Source organism: Ascaphus truei, chromosome 4 (genome assembly GCF_040206685.1).
Source record: "Ascaphus truei isolate aAscTru1 chromosome 4, aAscTru1.hap1, whole genome shotgun sequence".
Taxonomy (NCBI): Eukaryota; Metazoa; Chordata; class Amphibia; order Anura; family Ascaphidae; genus Ascaphus; species Ascaphus truei.
Genome location: NC_134486.1, coordinates 214289707 through 214314723, shown reverse-complemented (window position 1 = coordinate 214314723; position 25017 = coordinate 214289707). Strand labels below are relative to the sequence as shown.

General features: G+C 45.5%; 1 protein-coding gene across 1 annotated transcript in view; it reads right to left on the bottom strand.

Annotated features, from left to right (window-relative positions):
• FH (fumarate hydratase) overlaps positions 1–24798 on the bottom strand; it is a 94440-nt gene extending 69642 nt beyond the window's left edge. Inside the window, exons 1-2 of the mRNA XM_075596840.1 lie at positions 24475–24798; positions 1962–2096 (exon numbers count right to left, since the gene is read on the bottom strand). Coding sequence (XP_075452955.1) covers positions 1962–2096; positions 24475–24600 — 261 coding nt within the window. The 5' untranslated portion in view covers positions 24601–24798. The remainder of the gene's footprint in view (positions 1–1961; positions 2097–24474) is intronic.
• Between the last annotated feature and the right edge of the window lie 219 nt (positions 24799–25017).

Here is a 25017-nt window from a genome sequence, read left to right as displayed (position 1 = left end):
CAGTAAGATCTCGGAGGGCAGATCATCTCGTCGACGGCTACTCGCCATTTGTTAAAATGTTGCTCTCACTGGTATTCGGGCCTTTCTGCATACCGTGAGAACAACGCAGAGAGAGAGCAAGCACGCAGAAAGAGAGCGCGCAGAGAGCAAGCATGCAGAGAGAGCACGAGCACGCAGAGAGAGAGCGCGAGCACGCAGAGAGAGAGCGCGAGCACGCAGAGAGAGAGCGCGAGCACAGAGAGAGCGCGAGCGCAGAGAGAGCGCGAGCGCAGAGAGAGCGCGAGCGCAGAGAGAGCGCGAGCGCAGAGAGAGCGCCAATAACGGATGCTACTAGGGATGTCACTGATAGCCCTGAGATCCTGAGCACCTTTTCAGGGATCCAGAAATTGCAGACAATTATAAGTAAGGCTGCGATTATAGTGGGTGCTGCAGGGGGCAAGCATGACGTCACTCGCGTAAAACCTACACTGTATGTAGGAGATATCGGGAGGAGAAAGGGATGCGTGGCGGAGGTGTGGTCTGTGACGTCACATGAGCAGTTCACTATCATTGGCTGAACCGCTTCACGTGACTCTGACGTCACGTGGTCATCGCATAGAGACACATTCATTTGTCTCTCCAGGATTCTGCCTTTCCATTGCACCTACACGCACTATGTGCCCCATCACGGATTTCAGGTATTTGTTTTGGCTGCGCGTGTGATGCAGCCAGTGTAATCGCGGCCTAATGCTGCGCGTATAGTCCCGGCTACTGCGACAGCGTCAAAACAAGTTGATGTAATCGGTCGCGTGCGCCTATAGTGGGCGCAACCACGACGGAGTGACACAGTGACCAAAATCACTCAAATCAATAGAATTTAATTTTTTTCGGCGATAGCCACGTGACGTCAGCGTCACCCGAGCGGTTCAGCAAATGAGGGTGGATGGCTCATGCCACGCCTCCGCCACCCAGTTGCCCTCTCGTCTCCTGCACTATAAGCAGGAATCGTTATAACAACGGTGACGGATAACGTCACGCGGTCGCGTCGCTGGGACTATAAGTGCAGCAGTTTATTAACTGCTAAAGGGCTGTATATGGAGTTCTACTTTGTTGCACTTCAATGTTGGTTGGCAGCCAGCCAGTCATGAAAATGATACTCAGCCCAACAACCCTAGACACACCCAATAGAGATCTTATACTAAAATTAAAAACATTGTTAAGCAAATTAGCATAAACATGTACAGTAAAACTTTCCTAGTAGATTGTCTCCCAGAAAAGTGGCCACAAAATATTGTCAAATTAAAAAAAAAACCTGCAGTGCACTGCTATTTCAATACCCACAAAGTCCATACCCAAGATAAAAATGTAGTGAATATCCAGTCCTTTATCAGGATGGAAATACTATATAATATCTTCAGTGGTTAAGCCACCAACCTGAACCCTAATCTAACTATTGAACGTGGCAGGGATACTCCCTTGATGAACTCACTCTCCGCATCACTCGCAGGTCACAATCCTCCATGTAAACACACTGGGATGATGATCCTCTATCCAGCTGCTATTGGAAAGGTCCTCCAAGTCTGTTGGCTTATGTCCCCACTGAAGGCCAGGAGTCTAACTGAGCAACAAGTTTCCCTCTAATAGGAGATTTAGCTTGATGCTTTGCTCTGAACACAGGAGTGTTTGTACAGCTGACTGCAATCCAGTCTCCCAACTGAAGCTGATGCTTAAGGTTTTGTTTTTTTAAGATCTGGAACCTTGGAAAGTGATTGCTTGTAATTCCTCATCAGTCACTACCCAGACTCAGGGAGGGTGTTCTAGAAAGAGTCACAGCTTCTTATATACCCTCCCCTGTAAACTCATCAATCCTTGCCTCAGAGCATCATGGGAGGTGTAGTTTTACCTGGGCATATTAGAAGAGGGGAAAAAACACATACTTTCAATACCCCAGCTTAGAGGACATTACACTTATAGGTACTTACCGGCATTCTTTCAGACACACCTCCAATCTTGAAGTTCATTGTTGATCTCACTGTTTGGGCCCCATAATATTTGTTATTTGGCACTTTGAGGTCACCAAAAGTATCAGATTCGATTCTGTATGTGTCAGAGCTGGCCTGAAAGTAAATACAAATTTTAAATCCTCAAAAAAAAAAAAAAAAAAAAAAAAGGAGAGAGTGCAATTTATCATTTTAAATAATTGTAAGCAAATTAATTTGGGCTTATTTGGGGACTGAAATACATTTGAATTAGAATGGGACATATGGACGCGACCAAATCACCACTGGCACTCCACCGCCATAACTACTGACCGAAGGGTGAGTCGCCGCAGGTAACCTCGCCGTCACCACCTTCCACGTTCCTCTGTGTTTCTCCCAGCCAGGCACATCCGCCGCATGTCTTCCGCACTTTTCCGACCCGCAGGGGACCTTTGCCAACCAGACACGCAGGACACGCCAGAAATGTAAAAATGTGTCCTGGCTGCGGTACATTTCCCCTGCCACGGAAGTGTCCTGTAACAGAGGCGCTGACGAAATGCTACAGTGGCAGTGCCCTGCGGCTTCGAGAGGCACAGATGACAGGCCAGGAGAGACGCTGAGGGCATGCGGAAGGCGGTGTCTGCGAGGTGACCTGTGGTCAGAAGTTATGGCAGCAGAGCGCCATTGACAAATTGGTCACAGCCAAACGTCCTAGACGGCATTTGAAAACATCCAACTTCAAGGGTGGCCATGAAAACCATTGCTTTAATCCATTTTCCCCCCTAAATACTCAATTTTTTGCAGAACTTTTTTTGTAGTTGAGTGTCAGAATGCACATTAACCAAACATATTTGGCCTAAACATCTACAAATTCTGTCTGGCAATTTTTTTTTATAAGTCATCAGTGGAGCATCAGTGTTTTTGGGGGCGGGGGGGGGGTACTTACGTGGAGCCCCAGGGTGAGGAAGGAATTGAGGTGCAGGTGACCTTGCCTGTCAAAAGGAGAAATTATCTTCTGTATGAGGTCTCCCACTCAACTGCCAGACACTGCCCTTTTCAATCCCGATCTCTCTTCCTGCCGCTATGATGCAGAAGAAGAGTGGCCGGAAGAGAGGGGAGGGGAGTGTTGTCACGGGAGACCAGGACTTTTAACCGGGATCATTGTCACGGGAGACCAGGTTTATCAACACCTTTTTATACCAGGATCATTGATTGAGCAAAGCAAGGAGGTAAAATAAATTGTAATTTATTTCAGGAAAAGACTCACACAATGTAACAATTTACAGGGTTAATAAACACAGATACCCAACAAGCTCTGAAAACCACCAAACATTATTATTAGGTATTGCACTGTGTATTTTTGTCACATTGGAAGTAGCTTTGGGCAGTTTTTTTTTTTTTTTGTATACAATTTACAGGGTTAACATAATTACTGGGAACGGGGCTAACGAATAAATCTAACCTCTAAACGAAATTCACAAAAATGACCTCTGTAGTAGCCCTTTTCCTTGACCGGTAGGTGCTCAAGAAAGTCCTGGAACTGATTTTGGTATGCAATGCCAGCCACAACTGCTACGTTCTCAAAAACAGGACTTAGAAACTTTTCTGAGTTGAAAATCCTTGAAGCCGGCTCCCGTCTATTCAGTACAGATCATCTTTGAATTTGCAGCTGTTGGTTTGGCGCTTGGAATCTTCCTTCTCATTGGCTGCACGGCTCCTTATGGGTTTCAGAGTCCCATTCACAAATCTACAGTTTATCAGAGCATGGGAATTCTCCTGTCAGCCCATCACCGATTTGCCAGTATTGTAAAGCCAGGCAGGCCCCATTTTTCAGTCTGTAGAGGGGCATGCGCCAAGCCTGGAAGATGCTGCAGCAGGAATCCTGGCAGTGCATCGTAATAGCGCTTTCAGAGTCAGAGTTTGTCCGGAGCAATGTGCTTGGCTGCATCCGAGAATCTCACTCGACTCCCGGATCCAACTCCTGGGATATCCCATAACTCTGGAACCCCGATACATAGCCACATTCTGTAAAGACATTCTCCAACAAACCCACTCTGAAACTTACAGCCTAGAAATCTCCCTGTCCCAGCATCCCAGGAAAGGCAAAACACACAGAAATCTTTAATGTCGCATAATTTGTACACAGTCACATAAATGCATTTAGGACATCTGGGACCAAGAGCTGACACTCTAGGACCATAACACACAAATCATAGGTAACCAAGTGGGCTGAACCTTTATTATTGAGCCTGGTTAACCCCTTCATTGTTACAATCATTCACTAGGCAAAACAGTGTAGTGGAATAAAACGTAGTTTATTCAGGTGAAATCCGCGTACACACAATGAAATATAAAATACAGATAAAACACACTTACTGGGGGTCTGGGGTCAAAAATTAGCCTCAAAGAGGTGCAGGGCTCCTGCTTTAGAAATCTCTCCGGCTTCCTAGTACTCTTTTCGGGTAGAATACCCAACCGCAACAGAGCAACTTTAAAAAGCCTGCCCGCGCTTCACCAACTCAAGCCACAAGATGGCCTGGTTCTCTGATCGGGCCATCTTCTTACATAACTTCCGCTGAGCAACCTCTAACATGGAAGTCGGAGCGGTGACCAATCAGAGGGTCGGACATTTCCGTAGCAGCCAATCAAAATGGCAGCTGGTCTGATGGCTGTCAGAGAAGCCGACGTGCCAAGCCGGCTCGGAAAGACGGGAGAACGGGAAATATGAATTGGCCAATGGGAAACGCGCCTACGAGCAGCATCTTCCCTCAGCTAATCCATTGCCACCCACTGGGCAGGGTGCACCAGGTCTGACAGTCCAAAAAGGTGTCCCAACAGGGTGTCCTTTGTTCTCTGGACCTGGCATATTGCCCTTCCCCGCTCAACAAACTGTTTTCTCACCTCTGGACATCCATCCTCCCTCCTTTTAACTCCGATGTCTATGAAGACATCGCGGCACCTATGCAGATGCCTGGGCTGACTGTAAAGACATTAATATAGATTGTATAAAACATTAATAAACATCTTTTGGGGACCCTGATATATATATGGGGAAATGGGTCTGGGATACTTGGAAAACCAGAATTCTGAGGGACACTGTTTAGCCTGGTGTAATTCACCTCACGTACCCGCAAATCATGCCTGAACGTCAGGGAGAATTACGGGACTGCTGTTAACTTTGTCCCTCAAACTCCTGCAAGGAAGATAACCACATTTTTACCCATATATCCCATCTAAAACTCCCACCACTGAAGTCTCATGTTTCTGGGGAAAGGGGAATAGGTAAACCATAAAACAGGTCAGGTTTTTCCTATACATTACATTGAACTTCCATAACCCACCACATCTTTATCTACAGACGTGTACCCGCAAATCATACACTATTTGCGGGTAAAATATCAGTAGTACCGGTATCTCCAGTCAGCAACATTTTATACAGATTTTAATTCTAGTTGCTCACCAGAATCTACCCTTAACCTCCCGCTCCCAAACTCCCAGTCCTGCAGCCATTTCCTATGGGGACCCTAACCACACATGGCATCCCTAGCTCATAATGCTGCAGGGGACAGTATAATGGGAACAGAGGTACAGGGTGTGGCAGTGAGGGGATAACCAGGCTTTATAATAAAGGTTAAGCCCACTTGGTTGCCCCTGAACTGTGTTTTGGGGTCCTAGAGTGTCAGCCCTTGGACACTTGTATTGTGCATGCATTACTGTACCATGTAATAAAATATGCGACATTTGCAATTTTTCATGTTTTACCCTTTCCATGAGTGCTAGCAAGTGGAGACGACCAGGCTGCGAGTTTCAGGGTAGGTTTGACGGAGAAATTTCTTTCAGATTGCGTCTATTTAGCGGGGTTCCAAAGTTACTGGAGACCCCAAAAACTTACCCAGGAATCAGGTTAGATTCCCAGCTACGTTGAAGTGCAGTGCTCCGGTCAAAACTATACCATGAAAGCGTTCTTGCGACTCACTAGGAGGTCCTGCATCCGCACAGACCAGAAAAGGTAAAATGAGGCACAGGGAGGAAAAGGGTCACTGAAAAACAGTCAAGGGGTCCCTAATACAACAGGAGGGGCTGCCCAGTTCTTGTCCTAACTGTGGTATAAGGAGTTTAGGGGATACTCCAGCCAGGTATAAGGCTGAGAAGCTGTTATTAGAATAAAGAAAAGTCTCAGTTTGCAGAATACAAGAGATATGGCTGGGGGGGACAGACAGTTTAGTGCCCCCTCTATCCCTCCCCCCCCCCCCTCAAAAGACTGAAGGGATTTCTAATAAAGTGTGGCAAGCATGTTAGCCTGACTCTGGTACAGGGGTGCTCCAACCATGTATAAGGCTGAGCAGGTTTTTTTTATTAAAATAAGAAGTTTATTTATTGAGTGTCAGGGATATTGCTAGTGAGGAAAAAAACAGTTACAGTTTTCACTCTATCCCCCACACCAAATAGACTTAGCACATTTTAATAAAGAAGAGTAGAAAAGTATAGTTATTAAAGCAGCAATGTTTAAAAATGTTACATACTTTTTACTGAAACATAAGGCAGGGTCTTTCATCTCCTAACCATCTGGGGCTTTGGTGCCGGTGAGACTACTCCTAAGTCCCTAGATCAAAGTGACACTAGATGCTCGGGGTGTGAAAGCCATTAGTTAAGATGGTCGAGTGAAGTGCCAGTGGCCTGTGAAGAAATACAGGCCATCCTAGCAAACTGTCACCTCCCTAGACAGAGCGGCCCCAGCACTGCAGGAACTTTGCATAACAAATAAGATGGTAGTTTTGTCGCACATGCTCAGTGCCATGCTGAAGCTAGAGGTTCTAGGTTTCACAAACCTGGCAAAGTGTGTGAGTGGCAAGAGATGAAATTCCCACGCTGCGGATTGGCTGTAATACTGCAGGAATTAGTTTGAAAAGGTTATAAAAAAAAAGTGAGCAGCCAGCCCAGAGAGCAGGTTTTTCCCCAGTGATTCAATGTTTTGCCAAGATTTTCAAGTTATCAAGATCCCAAGTCCTAGGAGTTGTAAGTGACTCCAAGCCAAGAAGCCTAGCGGATACAGCAAGGAAAGAGCTACAGGAGTTTAAGCAGCAAAGTTCCTAAGTCAGACTTTCAGTACCATTTGGAGTGGAAAGTGCGGGACTATTGGAGGCTCATGCTGATTTCAGCTCCAGAACCTTTTGGGCTAAGTCCCGATCAACCAACTTACCATTTACAGACTTTATTTCAACTAGGAAAGTCAATGCAAAAAAGTAAGAATCAAATGCACCTTGTATATACACGATCACTTTGCTTAGCGATCACAATGGATGCATGCCCATGAAGATATGACCAGTTACTGTACCCTTTTGATTAGCTATCATACAGGAATATAGCAGCATTAATAGGCAGTGCATATATATGTGCATGTCTAGTTAGTAGCGCTAATTTGATTTAGGTTTTAAACAGCAAATTTTATTGTTTAAATAAATATTATGGCATCAGTGAAGATGGGAAACCATCTCTTTCCAGTGATTTACAATTAAGTTCCTATATTGTACTAGAGGTAGAGTGCACTATCAAAGGGAATACTTTTTTCCAATATAGCTTTGGTTCCCATGTGCACCACTCATATTTATCAGCAGAGCAGGAACTGCCCTTTCTCTATCTAAAAGTCTTTATTTTTATGAATGAAACAGATTGACGCCTGGAGCATCTGTTCCGGGAATAACTCGCCCGCCAGGACTGCGTTAAACATCCTCCACTTGTGGGGCCAGAATTCCAATACATTTTTTTATAATATAGATTGGAGAACCCGTCGGGGCCTGGCGCCTTCGAGGATTTGAGATTTTTAACCACCTCTTTTAGTTCTTCTAGAGTAAAGTCAATTTTAAGTGACTCCCGCTCCATCTCCCTCAGCCTTGGTAAAGTCGAGTCGGCCAGAAATCTCTAACGTATTACTCGCCTTTACAGTGTGATTTACTTTCTCCCCATTGTACAATTTTTCCTAATATGTCTTAAACTCTTCCACTATACATTTTGGGTTGGCGGTCATTTCTCCTTTTTGCATCCGAATTGTGTGTATGTTGTAATTTGGTTGCCTATTCCGAATCCTGTTGGCTAGCATAGTATCTGGCTTGATGGCCTTTTAAAAAAATGTTGTCTTTGTCCAGCTCAGCGTTTTTTCAGCCTGGAAGGTAAGGAGCAAGTTAAGTTCGATACTTACATTTAACTCCTGCAGAATTTCCTCTACCTGGGGGTCATTTTCACAAGGCACATATATGTTGGCTAAGGTTATCCTGCTATTGAGAATCTGACTTACTATAATGAGAAATCTGCCATTTATGTCCCTTTTTATTTTTTCTACCTGAAAGGGCAGTTTATTGCTAAACAATATGGCTACCCCTCTTTTTTTCCTTTGCGGATGCTAGGTAAAATTGTCTATAATTTTTGTCCAGGAATTTGGGGCTATTCCACACGCTAAAATGTGTTTCTTGTAGAAACAGGATGTCCGCTCTCTTCCTTTTAAAGTCAGAGAAGGCGATACGTCGCTTCTGTGGACTGTAAAAACCTTTTACGTTTTGTGAAATAAATGTTACTCCCATTTGTATTGTTTATGTGGACTGCTGCGGTTGTTGCTCATCCTTATCATGTTTAAGCTGCGAAGCCCACAGGGTCTCCAGCTCCACTTGTGTTGTCTTTGAGTTGAGGCACCTCTCTCGCCCTCCTGCTGGGAACGGGATGGGAACACACAGAGGGGGATACGGGGGAGAACTCAAACATTACACATACCATTGAACCTTTGGTGATCAAGTGACCAAGGTTCCGGTGCCCTGGGGTATCCTACGCTCCTTAGACCCTTTCCCTCCTGGGTCCAAGGACATGGGCCGTAAGTTAACCCATGAACCCACGGGACTTGTGCAGCTTGGCGGGTTAAGCCCGTCTCACTGCTTTGCCAGCACATGCCAACGGCCGAGGTAGCGGAGCCCCTGCCCACCTCCTGGTGCTCATAATTTTCTATATTACTAATTATTTAAACAGTATTAACTTTACATTGTGAACATGTCGAACTGTCTTTTTGCAAAACCTGCTAGACTTCTTGAAGTTAAACTTAAGTATGTTTTCTGCCCTTTTTAGAAGTTCTTCTCTTTCCACTTATGCTCCTGTGCCCGGTTCTAGAGTTATGTCCTACTTTTCTCCCGCTTTCCTTGCCCTATTTCTGTTTTTCTGCTGGCTTCAAATCTTGAGTACCCTGTATGCTTGTGTTCAGTTTCAGGATCCTAATTATAACTCTATTCTTATACTCTTTAACGTGTATTTACTAATCGGCCGCTCACTGTTCTGTATTGTTGTCCGAGCCCAGACACGATCAGTCCTAACTTTTGGCCCCTTATTAACACCTATTTCTATGGCTTCCTGACTCCTTCCTTCTTCTAAGCCTGACTTCCTCATCACCCCTTGTCACATACTCAGGCTCATCGTCACCCGCGACCGTTAATTACAGTTATATAATGTCCAGTTGGTCCGGATTCTCCCTTCCTACTCCCCCTCTTCTGAAGTGTAGATGGCCCCCTGAAGCAAAGTTTGCGCACCCCCGCCAGGAACCCCCACACAACAGGCATGATGTCTTCCCACCTGAGGACCCTGTAGATCCGGGTGACATTCTGCGCATGATTTCCTCCAGCAATGGGTTCAATTCTGCATTAGGTATGTTAAGCGTCTCAGGTGCGAAGTTGACGCATGAACGTAGCATACCTTGAAGCCTTTACCTGGCTCCATGAAGTATGGGTGAACCTTGCCAATAGGTGCGTTGCTCCCATGCAGGGATTGGCTGCACATTATACCGATAGGGCTTTGGTGCTTTTAAAAGTCCGTGCAGCGAATCGGGCGTTGGTTCCATTAAAGACTATTCCATCGTAACTAAGGATTGTACCCCTTCAAGAGTTCGTTAGAACTAAGGATTTGCGAACAAATCCTGCAAGGACAGAACGAAAAGATTACCTTCGGCGAAGTAAGAGTGGTTGCAGGCAGCGCCACTAGCCAAAGACGGTTTTGCGGCTCTATTTGCGCACCAACCCCGCTCCTGGGAATTGGTACCTAGACTTTATTTCGGTTAAGTTTGTTCCGGAAAGATTTTATTTAGTTTTGCCCGGTCCCAGTAAGTGTTTATTTGTGTTATTTTGTAAATCAAGCTTTGTGTGTTTCTCATGTAAATAAATCACAATTTATTTTCTCACATTTTGCTCAAAGGATTCGGGTATTTGTGTGTTAAAAGCATTGGTCTCCCATGACCATATCCGCTGTATCTCTTCTGGAGAAGCCAAAATCTCTTGACCGGGAGGTAGTACCAAACGTCCTGATATTCTTTTCTGCTTGTAGTTCCAGCCGCGACCGCTACATTCTGTTCTCAGAACTTGGCCCCGAAAAGTGGGACTTCAAAAATTTCAAGGCAGGAAATGTTCTAAGCCGGCTCGCGTCTATTTCTCCAAGCGAAAATGCGTTACTGTCCTTTGGTGTATGAGATGGAATGTAAAACTAAAACTAGCCTTTATCCCTTACACACAGCAAACAAGACTTTTAAACATTTTAACCGCCATATCCCTGGCTGGAGTAATCCCCAAACCTTTATACTAGGTTTAAGGGGTCTGGGCAAACACTGGGCATCCCCTCAATACACTGGGGGACCCCGGTACAGATCTAGGGGTACCTTATCCCCCAGTGCCCCGTTTTACCCTCTGGTCTGTGCTGAAGCAGGCAGACTAGCAGTGAGTCGCAACAACGCTTTCATGGTAGGGTTTTGACTGGAGCACTGCGCTTCAATGTAGCCGGGAATGTAATCAGAATCCCAGGTAAATTTTTGGGGTCTCCGGTAACTTTGGAACCCCGCTACATAGACGCAATCTGAAAGAAGTTTCTCCGTCAAACCTATCCTGAAACTCACAACCCGGTTGTCTCCACTTGCTAGCACTCCTGGAAAGGGTAAAACATAAAAAATTGCAATTGTCGCATATTTTATTACATGTTACAGTAATGCATGCACAATACACAGGTCCAAGAGCTGACACTCTAGGACCCCTAAACACAGTTCAGGGGTAACCAAGTGAGCTTAACCTTTATTATAAAGCCTGGTTACCCCTCTCACAGCAGTCTTGGAGCTGTATCGCCTTTCCTTACTGGAAATAGGACATAGGTTTCATAAAACCTCTCGCAACCTCATATATGGAATCACAGACCCAGTATGGTCTTTATCCCTCCAGCAGAAAAGAGAGGTACATGAGAATTGTGCCAGGTAGTGTTAGTGTCACGCTTGTGCTCGCCACAAACAAAGACCGGACCGCGAGGCTGAGGTGGGGATGTGAATACATCGACCTTAGGCCACGAAGCCAGTTCTGGATTGCGCAGTTCGTAGTCGTTCATAGCAGGGTCAGGGTTGGGGTGGCCAGGGTAATCCTTTGACACGCCAAGGTCTGGGTTGGAGACAGTAGAAACATCGATATCCAAGCAGGGGTTGGGCAACGGGAAATCAGGTGCGTTCCGCTTCAGCGTAAAAGCAGCAGCGCAGGAGTGGCCTTTGCGCGAGGAGCAGGAAAAGCCCATGGTACCGGACACAGCAAAGGGAGAAGGCAGATTGAAACAGGCACACCGCAAGGCAGCTCTGGCAAACCAGCGCTTCAGCACAGGAGTCCAAAACAGGCCTCTGCGAGGCGAGAGAGCAGCAGACCTAGGACTCAGAAGGCAGACCTCTGCTATGGGAAAAGGCAGCAGGTCACAGGAACCAGATCTAGGAACGAGGAACAAGAATACAGGAACAGGGCGGCCAAACAGGTAGCTTGTGGCAAACACAGTAACGTCCTAAGAGAAATTACTACAGTATGTTCGGCACTGAGGCAGTGTGAGAGAACAGTATAAGAAGGCTAGCGGGCCAATCCCAGGAGAGAGGTATGAAGGCATTCCTCCAATGAGAGAGCACCGAGGCAGGGCGGCAGTAATTGCAGCACAGGTGGATGTGAGGGGAGGTTGTCTGGAAACCGCACAGTTCTGTAAGGAAAAAGTTTCCAACAAACCCAGGAACAGATTCCTTAGTTAGGACCTGCAGATTGGTCATGCCGTGAAGTGGCTGCAGGCTTATAACCTTTTGGCCAAAGGGTTTAACTAAATAACCTTTACTCATGAGCAAATAAGAACTGAAATATTGTACTATATGTTGTGCTGGCCTTTCTGTTTTTGCTCATATATGGTTGGAGTAACCCCCAGAACTTCTATACTGGTTCTAGGGTACCTGGGCATATATTGGGGGACCCTCACTAACTTAGGGACCCCTGACTGTACCCAGGATACACAAATCTCTATGCCCCCATTTACCTTTCTGGGCTGTGCTGAAGCAGGGAAACCTGGCTGTGAGTCGCGCAACTGATTTTCAGGGAAGATTTTGACCGGAGTGATGCGTCTATATGTCCCCGCGAATCCGACCCAATTTCTAGATACATTTTTGGGGTGGCCAGCAACTCTGGACCCCAGTTATCTATCTAGACACAAATCTGACAACACTTTTACCGCAAAGCTCCCCTTGAAATTCATAGCCTCTCAATCTCCACTGGTTAGCACTCCTGTAAAGGTAAAGCCCACATACATTCTTTATTGTCATACAATCATATTCATTTCATGTACGGCAGACAAGTTTGAGCCGACACTCTAAAACCCCAAATATGGATCAGAGGTAACCTTCCCTAATACCTTTATTGATGGCCTGGTTACCACCCCCTCACCATCACATACTGGTTAAGGGATTTAAAAAAAAAAAAAATTGTGACTACGTAACTAAACAGACTCCATCTATTATGAATAATTTAAAAAAAACCATTACATTGTAATAGTTATTAACTCATAGTATTTTGCTTTGAATACTCATATTTCGTAATCTATAATTCTCTAAGGATGTCTGCACATCCCTTGAATAGGTTGAACGGCATGTCACTCACCCAGAGATAGCCAATGAGACTTTGCATCCTATATAATGAGACTGTGCATTGGTTATGTAACCACAACTGTGAGAACTTGGCTTTCTAAATGCTCTGGCAATTATTTCACATCTGAAGACTAACTTTCTAAGCTGTGGTGTAACCTTCAGTGCTACACTGTCCACCCAGGCCCGATTTATACATCTGCCATTTTAACTCTTTTTCTTATCCTCCAATACCTTGGAACTCACCCCCTACCTTTCTCTCCCTGCATCTCATTATGCCCTATTGCTTTTTCGGTTTGCCGTTTCTTCACTCCTTTGTCAACTTTTCTGTTCTCTCCAACTTCCTCACACTCCTCCTATACACATTTCTTCATCTCTCCTTCCCGTCAGCTATGCTTGGGCCTAAACACTGCACCACTATGTACAGTACACCTACTTCCCAATAACTTCTACACCCTCAAATTAAAAGCACCCCCACAAATGCCCTTCTCACCTTCACCTCCCTGCTGCTGGGGATCTCTCCTAATCCTGGACACACACAGACAGACAGACAGACAGACACACACACACACACACACACACACACACACACACACACACACACACACACGACCACGCCTGCCTCTCTAACAGTGCTAACCAATCTAATTTAAAAAACAGACCAGCCTTAAAATTCACCTCTTGGGGCCCATGCGTGGCTTTGAGGCGGATGGACGTGTAATGGCAAACTCCGTCCCTGAACACCCACAGCATGTTTTAAAGCTTGAAAACTACTTAAAAAAAAGTTTAATTAAGCAGAGATAACCTCCAGAGGTTCAAGCATGCCTCCAAAGCCAATAAAGGGCACGAAAAACACCAAGATGGAAGTTGCAGGATTCTTTCAGAGGCCTGGTGACAGGATGTGAAGGGAGGGGGTAAGCAGACTATACAATAAAGGTTAAGACCTCTGGTTACCCCTGAAACCGTGGGGTCCCTGTATAAGCATCATGTGACGGTAGGGGTTAACCAGGCACTCAATAAAGAGGTCAAGCCCATGAATCGTTACAATGATAAACGAATAGGTGATTAGTGCGCAGCTAATAATTAGTGAAGCAAATTAAACAGTGTACAGTGCACAGTGATAGAATCAAATTAATCAACCTTGAATGTGGGAAGATCACTAATAGTGCGTCTGCAGCCCTTCTTGGGGGTGTCTCGACACCCCTGGAGCTATGGAAAAGACAGAAAAACAAGGCGCACAACGCACATAGTGAAGTAAAATTTAAAGTCAAATTTACTCATAAAAAGATATAAGTTCTGCGTACATCAATATAATAAAAATGTGCAGTTGGTAATTGGGTATACCACACCAGTAGACAGCTGCAAGCGGCACTCCTCACTCAGTTGTAGGGTGCAGGGGATCAGCAGTCATCTACGTCAAGCTGGTGGTTGTAGAAGCCGTCTCCCTCTCTCTCAAGACGGGGCAGGTATCAGTCTTTGTTATCAAATGGTCCTGGAACATATATATATTGGCCGCACCAAAAGATGCATCTCCTTTAGTCTGGCAGACTGCTGCTCTGCTCCCAGTGCTGCCACTCGGGGGGGAGCCTGTTACCTAGTCACACCCCCTGAGTTATACCCCTCAGCAGCAGGGCCTGTGTATCAGGGAGCAGCAGCAGCTCTCACACACAGGGCTGCTCTCTCCCCAGGCTCCTCTCTCAGGAGAGCAGCCCTGTGTGTGAGAGCTGCTGCTGCTGCTCCCTGATCCCCAGGCCCTGCTGCTGAGGGGTATAACTCAGGGGGTGTGACTAGGTAACAGGCTCCCCCCCGAGTGGCAGCACTGGGAGCAGAGCAGCAGTCTGCCAGACTAAAAAAGATGCATCTTTTGGTGCGGCCAATATATATATGTTCCAGGACCATTTGGTAACAAAGACTGATACCTGCCCCGTCTTGAGAGAGAAGGAGACGGCTTCTACAACCACCAGCTTGACGTAGATGACTGCTGATCCCCTGCACCCTACAACCGAGTGAGGAGTGCCGCTTGCAGCTGTCTACTGGTGTGGTATACCCAATTACCAACTGCACATTTTTATTATATTGATGTACGCAGAACTTATATCTTTTTATGAGTAAATTTGACTTAAAATTTTACTTCACTATGTGCGTTGTGCGCCTTGTTTTTCTGTCTTTTCCATGAATCGTTACCCCTGATCCATATACAAGGGTTCAGGAGTGTTAGCTCTTGGACCCAGTAACAATATATGCTTTATACGTACTTTGCAGGAAGAACACATTTTTGTGTTTTTACCTTTCCAGGCATGCCAGCGAGCAGGGATTGTTGTCAGCATGTGCCTAAATAGTTGGAGTCTGGAGTTGTCTGTTCCCCTAAAAATGTACCCAGGAATCATGCCTGATACCTGGATACATGTAGGCATATTGTCACGGCAATACCTCCCCTTGAAAACGCTTGCGCAACTCACCGCTAGGGTTCCCTGCTTCAGCATAGCCCAGAAAGGTAAGTGAGGCACATGGATGAAAAGTGTCCCTGTAACTGTGGCAATCCCTAGGCTAAGGGGGATACCCCAGTTAGTGCCCAGGTAGCTCATAACCAGTATTAGGTTTGTGGGTAGCTATCACAGGAGACCAGTACTTTTAAACAGAAACCACTGGGATCACTAGCACCAGACAGGACAAGGTTGTTGAATAAAATGAGGTTTATTTTGGCAAACCAGCAGACAAAACAAGATACAATACCAACTGGGGGCCTGGGGAGTAGACTCTAGCCTCGCTAGGTGCAGGGGCCTGCTTCAAGAAGGCTTGCCCTGTCCGCTTCTCGTCCAGGATATCAGAGTTCTGATCACACAGCAGCCCCTCTGACGTATCTCCAGCTGGTCACATTCAAGATCCAAACTCCTTCACAGAATGTCTCTAAAATCTCTCAGATAGTCTCATCAGCAGTGCCCCTTATATAGCCCTCTGTGGCTATCCTTTACATGGGACAGGGGCTGCTGGCCAATCAGAGCAGACCCGATTGTCCACTCACCAAAATGTCTTTGACACTGCTACGCTCCCAGCCTTTATCTCAATCCACTTTCCTCTGCAGGGACTTCGGCTGATTAAAATCACAGAGTCCCCTCCATAGAAATTTACAAAAGCAACTCACATTACAGTCTGTTATCTTTGAAATGAGTACATACAGTCACATAATCCAATTTAGGCCTTGGACATAGTAAGCGCTTAGGTGCTGCCGCTCGCTCTCGCTTGCTGCCGCTCGCTCTACCAGGAGCTTTTTGCTGTCCTTGCAGAGGAGACAGCAAGCGCTTGGGAGGCGGGTATCACTGTGTGTGTGTGTCACTTTGAAGTGATCTGTGTGTTTGTGTGTCACTGGGGAACGTGTGTGTGTGTGTGTGTGTGTGTGTGTGTGTGTGTGTGTGTGTGTGTGTGTGTGTGTGTGTGTGTGTGTGTGTGTGTGTGTGTGTGTGTGTGTGTGTGTGTGTGTGTGTGTGTGTATATTATATAATATTTAAAAAATTTAAAAAAAGACATGTGAGAGTAAATTATTTATTAACATTGTGCAACTTTGATAAATATATTCGCGCACACACATCACACACCACACATACACATACACACACATACACACACATGCACACACACATGCACACACACATGCACACATACACGCACACATACACACTGGTACACACACACACACACACATACACACACTCACACATACATGCACACACACACATACATGCACACACACACATACACACACACACACACACACACACATACATGCACACACACACATACATGCACACACACACAGACACACGGGGCAGATGGAGGCACATCACCCGCTCCCCCCCGGCAGCGCAAGCCCCCTCCATCTCCCGCAGGCTGACAGCCACAGGGATCGGGCAGATGGAGGCACATCACCCGCTCCCCCCCGGCAGCGCAAGCCCCCTCCATCTCCCGCAGGCTGACAGCCACAGGGATCGGGCAGATGGAGGCACATCACCCGCTCCCCCCCGGCAGCGCAAGCCCCCTCCATCTCCCGCAGGCTGACAGCCACAGGGATCGGGCAGATGGAGGCACATCACCCGCTCCCCCCCGGCAGCGCAAGCCCCCTCCATCTCCCGCAGGCTGACAGCCACAGGGATCGGGCAGATGGAGGCACATCACCCGCTCCCCCCCGGCAGCGCAAGCCCCCTCCATCTCCCGCAGGCTGACAGCCACAGGGATCGGGCAGATGGAGGCACATCACCCGCTCCCCCCCGGCAGCGCAAGCCCAATCCATCTCCCGCAGGCTGACAGCCACAGGGATCGGGCAGATGGAGGCACATCACCCGCTCCCCCCCGGCAGCGCAAGCCCCCTCCATCTCCCGCAGGCTGACAGCCACAGGGATCGGGCAGATGGAGGCACATCACCCGCTCACCCCCGGCAGCGCAAGCCCCCTCCATCTCCCGCAGGCTGACAGCCACAGGGATCGGGCAGATGGAGGCACATCACCCGCTCCCCCCCGGCAGCGCAAGCCCCCTCCATCTCCCGCAGGCTGACAGCCACAGGGATCGGGCAGAAGGTACACTCACTCCGCTGGCGCCAGACCCCGTTCACATTTCCCTGCTCTCCTTCCATTGGTTGCTGAGGCGTCACGTGAGCGGACTCAGCGCGTGAATTTAAAATTTCACTGTCGGCTCTGTTCAAGCGCGCCTCAGCAAGCAACGGAAAGCATGCGCGAGCCCCTACTAAAGCCGCTTTAATTGCGACTGTAGGGGCTCAGTGGCAAGCAGCAGCAAGCGAGAGCAAGCGAGAGCAAGCAAGCAGTAACCATGCCCTGGGCCTTACACTTTACAGGGCTGACTCCCAAATCACATTACAGAACAATGTTGAGTCACTAAATTGCGGGAAGGATTGTCACAAGGAATAAAGAATGCAGGCTTTGAAATACATTCTTACAGATATGGGTTACATTTACACATTCCCTGTTCTTCCCCGGATTTTAAAGTGCAATTGGCCTAAATAAGCCTTACATAGGTGGCCAAGTTACATGGATTATGGAGTAGCTAGCTGGGCTTCATCCCAGTTATCTGATGACAGCTACCCTTACCGTCACAGTAGTCCCAACCGTAGATAAGGTTGTGGGGGACTCTCAGAGTCTAGTCTAAGTCCCTTAGATAGTGTATGGGGAATAAAGGTTAGTAGAATTTAAAAAAAGGACACTTTTATATTCTATTCCCCATACCCAGGGATGTAATACAAGGTTTATTTTATTAATAAATTATAATGTACTGTTGTGTACTCTAATGTAGTGTGACTTTCAGAACCAAATGTTCAGACAGACTGCCAGGGCTACCAAGTTGGTGCCAGTAAGTCTGCTGAACAGAGTTCAAAGCAGTCAGAGGTGTGAGAGGCAAATGGGCAGCATTAAAAGGCGGAGTACCCAAGTCCGGGGATCAATGGCAGTCATACCGAGCTGCCAGTTGTTTTTCCAGACTTCGAGGAGCCCATCACCATGGGTGGCATTGAGGAAATCAGGGATGGAGGTGCCAACTTGCACATGTCCCTTGGTTCTTTCAGATTTCCTGCTATCTGGGCTTTTTCTACCGGTTTGTCTCTGATTGGCTGCTTGAGAAAATTCCCACGCCCTGGTTGGCCGTAGTATTTTGTGAATGGAGCCAGAAATACAATAAGGATCGATGCACCAATCAGATTCATGTCCTTCATAAGAACAAGCGTGGGTGGGCTTTTCAAAAGTGCTCTTGCGTGCATAGCAAGTTACCGGTATCAGAAACGTCTGCCCGGAAAATATTCTAAGTCCAGTTTTTTGCGCCCAAGTTCTCAGAAACTAACGTAGCGGTCGTGATTGGGATTTTAAGTCGATTTTAGTTCAAGGAAATTTGGTACTACGTCCCAGTCAAGAAAAACTAAGTCCTCTGGAGAGAAGGGGGCGGTGGCGTGTGTTACTTCATGCCGATTTGGGAACCAGAGGATTTTGGGCCAAGTCCAGGTCAGGTTAAAACTTATTTAGAGTTCCCTGCACCTAATAGAGTCTAGTTTTCAACCCCAGTCCCATAGAACGTCTAATTTTCATCTGTAGTTTGTGTTCCACTGTGAGTATGCGAATTTACAATTTATTTCACCAACTTGTTTTGCTCAATGAATGATCCTGGTAAAAAGGTGTAAATTGCCTGGTCTCCCGTGACACACCATAAGCCAGGGACAATAAATGTTGAAAATAATGTTCCCTTGGCCCTAGAACTGTGAGATTTCTTGTGGGTCCGTTTTAAGGGAGATATTTGGGTAGAAATACAATTATTTTGTTTGCAGGAGTTCGGGGGCCGATGTTACCGGTAGTCCTTTAATTCTCCCCAGCGAGCAGGCATGATTTGCCGGTATACAAAAAAGGGGGGTACCTAATGCTCTCCTAATCCTGGTAGGGACATGTGTGGTTAATAGGTGCACAAGGGATATAGAAATGTGTAAAGAAAAAGGTTGTAAGTATCAACCCAAAAAGACACCTGACTACACTCAATATAAACCATATAATTGCATCTGGTAGAGTGGCCGGAAACATTAAATTCGTGGGATAATAGTATCCCATATAGCCACTCCAGTAACTCATATAAAATCTTTTATTAGGTATATGTATGTGTACCACACTGTAATTCTACCCATTAGGGTCAAACAGGACTTAATAGCCCTTACAAGGGTAAGTGTGGTATATGTCCGTTATTAGCTTTCCTTTATTTTAATTGTTTTTATATGTATGTGTGTGTTCCAATTGTTGTTTACATATACCTAATAAAAGATTTTATATGAGTTACTGGAGTGTCTGTGTACATGATTTGCCGGTACCCGGGGTGAATTACACCGGGGCAACCCAGTGTCCCACAGAATCCAGGGTATCGAGCCCAAAATATCCCAAATCCATTTCTCTTATAGGTATAAGGTTCCCCAATGTGTATACTTTATAATGTATTAGACATTTGCTATAAGACACTATACAGTCAGCCAGGGCATCAGCATAGATGCCAGCATGTCTGTATACAGTCCGTAGTTCAAAGAGGAGAGGATGTCCAGAGGTGAGAAGACCATTTGGTGGGCAAGGAAGGGTGAATTGCCAGGTCCGGAGAACAAAGGGCACCCTGTGGGGACACCTTTTGTAGCTGCCAGACTTGGTGGAGCCTGCCCAGCGGGTGGCAATGAGTTAGCTGGGGGAGATAGTGTCAAGGGAGACCAGACAATTACACCTTTATACTGGGATCATATCACTGAGCAAAACCAAGTAGTAAAACAAATTGTCATTTATTCCATTGAAACAGACATACACAGTAGATTACAATAAACATGAGAAAACACACTTAATGGGTGAACTGGGCTACAAAACCAACCTTTCAAAGTTGAAATAGCACAGAAAACAAAGTATTTACAAAGTCTTTCAGATGACCGGGACTAAGCCCGAAAATACTTGGAACTGAAATCGGCATGCAGTTCCAGCCGCGACCGCTACGAAGTATTCTGAGAACTTGGCCCCGAAAAGTGGGACTTAGAAAAATTCTCGCCTTGAAATTTCCGAAGCCGGCTCACTGACATCTCTCACAGAGCATCTTTGAATGAAAGCGTGGGGATATTTCTACCAGCGATTTGCCGGTACCCTGAAGCTGGGTGGACACTGATTTCAAAAGTCTGCAAAGGGCATGCGTCAACTTGGCACCTCTGCCACTTAGCATATTGAACCCACCCGCTGGGCCAGGCTCCTCAGAGTCTGGAGCCGGGCAAATGGTCGCCTCATTCATGCCAGGACGTGGGTACTAGAATATAACTCCGGTACTCCGCCCGCCCTAACACCTTGGCATCTCTGAAACTTTCAAGTCCAGGATCCGAGCAGACCCCGTGGCGAAATGTTCACCAGTCAGTGTAATATACACAGATTGAAGAAATGCAATTTTTAATAATTTGATAAATAAAAAAAAGTCAAGATAATAATCACAGTAAATAGTGTGATTACGAGTTGCCTGTGAAGAATGGCAGGGAAAATTGCACACTAGTCTGTATATATATTAACACTGGTGGGTCATATTATGAATCATAAATAATCAGTGTAGCTATACAGACATTGTGCGACTCTCGTTCGATCTCATAGGCTGGTAATATCACATGACTTCAAAGTCTATGGGTTGATCGCTTTCTATTACGAAATAGATACGATAAAAGGACTGAGAGGGGGAGATCCCTGTACTCGTCTCCCCTGACAAAGCTTCGCCTGGAGAGAAACGCGTAGGGCATAGTGACGAGGTCCTCGTGGGCTAAGGCTGCCGCTGCGAGAAGAACCTCCTGTTACCAGAATTTCAGACACCACATTGTAGCCAAGTATTCGGCTGCACTCTAGCGATATCGCCACTTTTGTTGCATTTGGGCATAAGAACAACATGTAGATTTAGTGAGCTTACTGTAAACCTAAGCAGTGATGTTAGAGCTGCGCTGTATTTATAAACAGCTTTTATATTACAGTTTAGCTAACAGTGTCCTCTGCAGCAACAAGCCCAAATGGATGCAAGAGCTGTGTGGATCAATGTTTACTAATTGCTAGAACAGTTAGATCTATGCAGTGATGTTGGAGCTGTGCTGTTGAAATTAACAGCATTTATATGATAGTCTTATATGCATAGAATGTGTCTGTCATACCGAGAACAATACATTGTGCATTGCGTAGTGACACATTTTAACAGCCATATAGTTATATCATGTGCAAGAGCCATGTAAGGCCGTGCTTATAGTGCCGGCGACGCGAATTTGCGCAAAAACAAAAGCATTGCCGCCGCGTGCGCTTATAGTGCACGCGACGGCGACAAGTGACAGAGCGATGTTGCCGTTGCGAAAACCCGCCGCCGGCAAAATTTGATTTTTCAAGGGCCGTCGCGTCACGTGACGGCCCTTTAACAAATCATATTGCGGGAATCCCGCGATGCCGCCGACCGGCGAAACATAACTTTCGCCGGTGGCGACGGGTGACTACGACGGCACTATAGGCAAAGCCTAACATTGATTGTTGCTAGTGCAGTAAAACCATAAATAGAATGCAGTAGCTTCTGAAAATAAGAATCTTATGGGATGTAATTAACCACTGCGGAATCTATGCAACATATGGAGTCACAGTGAATGGTTCATTCTCAAATTTTATGGACATTATATTTGTGTGACCAAGATGGTAGCATGATCTGTTGTTTAAAGCAGTGTTTCCAAACTCCAGTCCTCAGGGAACCCCAACAGGTCAGGTCTTAAGGATATCCCTGCTCCAGCACAGGTGGCTCAGTCAAAATGACTGAGCCGCTGATTGACCCACCTGTGCTGGAGCAGGGATATCCTTAAGACCTGACTTGTTGGGGTTCCCTGAGGACTGGAGTTTGGAAACACTGGTTTAAAGGTTAAACACATGTTATTAATTATTCAACGTGCCTAGTCTGAAGGTGGAGTCAATAGAGTTAACTGAATTTGGCTCTCACATCTAGAGCAATATAGAGTGATATGACAATCACCCCATCATAACTGGACTAATTGTGTAGCTTTATAGTTACAATATCAATTATAGATACTTCAATATACTAAATGTGGCAAGTGTGAGTTCCATATTATAACCTCTGTAGCAAAATAGATCACGCTAGACATATAACAGAGCCAGTAGCACCATGTGTTATTTTATATTCACTATATTCACATATCTTCACTTTTGTATTCATTTATGATAAAAAAAAAAAAAAAGTAGCCTTGTTGTGCACCACTAAATGTACTTTATTTTTGATGATTGACCGACCTCTGTTAGTTAAACATTTATATGGTATCTATGAAACCTGAGAACAAATGTTGCACTAATAAATGAGGGGAAGGGAAACAATGGGAGGTGGACTCCTGCAACAGTCAGAGCAACACTGGGTGCTTGGGGTGATAACATAGGGCAGAAAGACTTAAAAGAGTAAGCAAAAAAGGACCCCTATTATAGCAATCCTAGTAGTAAAGTAATGATGAGTAATTAAAAATATAACTTTTAATAGTTTAATGATATAAAATAATGTGGGACATAAAACACACAGACTATTTACTAACGTACAAACATCGAGGTGAAACAAAATAGACACGTGCTTGTAGTGTCCACTATGGTAGGGTGGACAGATACCTGATGGATATCAGGATATAGGTTAATTGGATCAAGATAATAGATGATTATGAAAGATCTGATATACTCCTCCTAGGACTTAAATGTCTATCCTCTAGATAAGAGTAGAATATATGTTCTCGGATTAAGATGGTGCCTAAAGCGAAATGCTAAACCTATAGTAGATTTAAGGACACCTAAGACCTATGCATTGGCCAGCCAACTGGCTGTTAGCTACTCACTATACCCTAGTGATACATTCATACTATCTATACAGTTTAACTATCTCCATATGGCCTAATGGGCTGCAGATTGATACACATTTAAGCTGTGTCTATATATTAGTGCTGATACTTTGTGTACATCGAGGGATATCCGATCCAACGGCAGCTTTGGTTCCGCAATTCATGTGCTGTGAGGCTATTCATACTGGCCAATGCACAGGTCTTAGGTGTCCTTAAATCTACTATTAGGTTTAGCATTTCGCTTTAGGCACCATCTTAATCCAAGAATATATATTCTACTCTTATCTAGAGGATAGACATTTAGATCTTTGACAATCATCTATTATCCTATATTCTGATATCAGATATCTGTCCACCCTACCATAGTGGACAATACAAGCACATGTTTATTTTGTTTCACCTCGATGTTTGTACATTAGTAAATAGTCTGTGTTTTATGTCCCACATTATTTTATATCATTAAACTATTAAAAGTTATTTTAAATTACTCAAATCCAAAACAAAATTATTCAGGGCAAAAACACTCCTACTAAATGGGATGGCCACAATTAAAGTAAAGCTATTGTTGTACTAAAAGTAACAGCCAGAGATTTAAGCCAACGCTTTTAGAACCACTGTCAAATAGACCAAAAAGTATAGGTGTATAAATCAGTGCCTTTGTGGGTACGTGTATGCCTGGTTCTGTGCACCAAGGGTGTTAGTGTATAGTACGTGTGAATGTGTGCAACCAAGTGTGTGTGAACGTGTGTCAGGCGCTACATATGTCAGAGCAATGTGTTGCTGGCCCTTCAGACAGTAAAAGGAACAAAGTGTCGGCTTACAAATATTAGCACTTAAGTCATCGTTCAAATAAAAATATATATATATATATATATATTTCCATTTGAATATATCACGACTTCTGACAAATTCTAGTCCAATAAGGCTTGCAGAAATTATATTTTTAGGTGGGGGTACTGCACATATGAAAACAGTAACATACATACAGGACCATAATGTGTATAATTTTTATTTCTTTTTTAAGTATAAATGCTGCCTACTTCCCCCGCACCACAAGTGCAATGTATTTGCACGAATGCACTGCCCCAGTCAGCTTTATACGAATAGCGTCTGATGACCGTTTGCACCATAGAACAGGAAAAGGTGACCCCTAGGACAGACACTGCCTGCTCCGGGACTGCCACGGAATACACACTTACCATCTTCTCGTGCTGAGCGACTGAGTTGAGTTTCAACGCCGGAGTATGTCTGTTCGGTGCTGACAGTAGCGTCCGGTTGCAGACACGGAGTGGGAAAAGCTGCAGAGAACGCAAAGAGCGAAACATGGCGCGGCCTGTGGAGTCAGAGTAGGAGGAAACCAAAGAGCAATGAACTTCAGCTGAATAAGATTCAGCGCACGAACAAGCAGCCAATCAAAAAACAGAAAGTAAAAGGGGGTATGAGCACGTCATTTACAAATGTACTGTAGTCAGCCTGCGAAAATCCTTTTCTTCCGCGCATGGCAATGGAAGGTAAACAGAGTGTGATGCAGCCAGTGCAGTCGTCAAAACAGACAAATCAAGTCAAAGCCTGATAATGGAGAGAGGGGAGGGGGGGGGTGACATGGAGCGAGCACTCTCTGTGCCTGTACTTGATTCAGCCGCCTGAAATTGTGGGACAGTGGCTTTGAACGGGGGACAGTGGCTTTGAACGGAGGACAGGATAGTATGTCAAGTTTTAAATTAAGTAGGAAAGAAGCATAC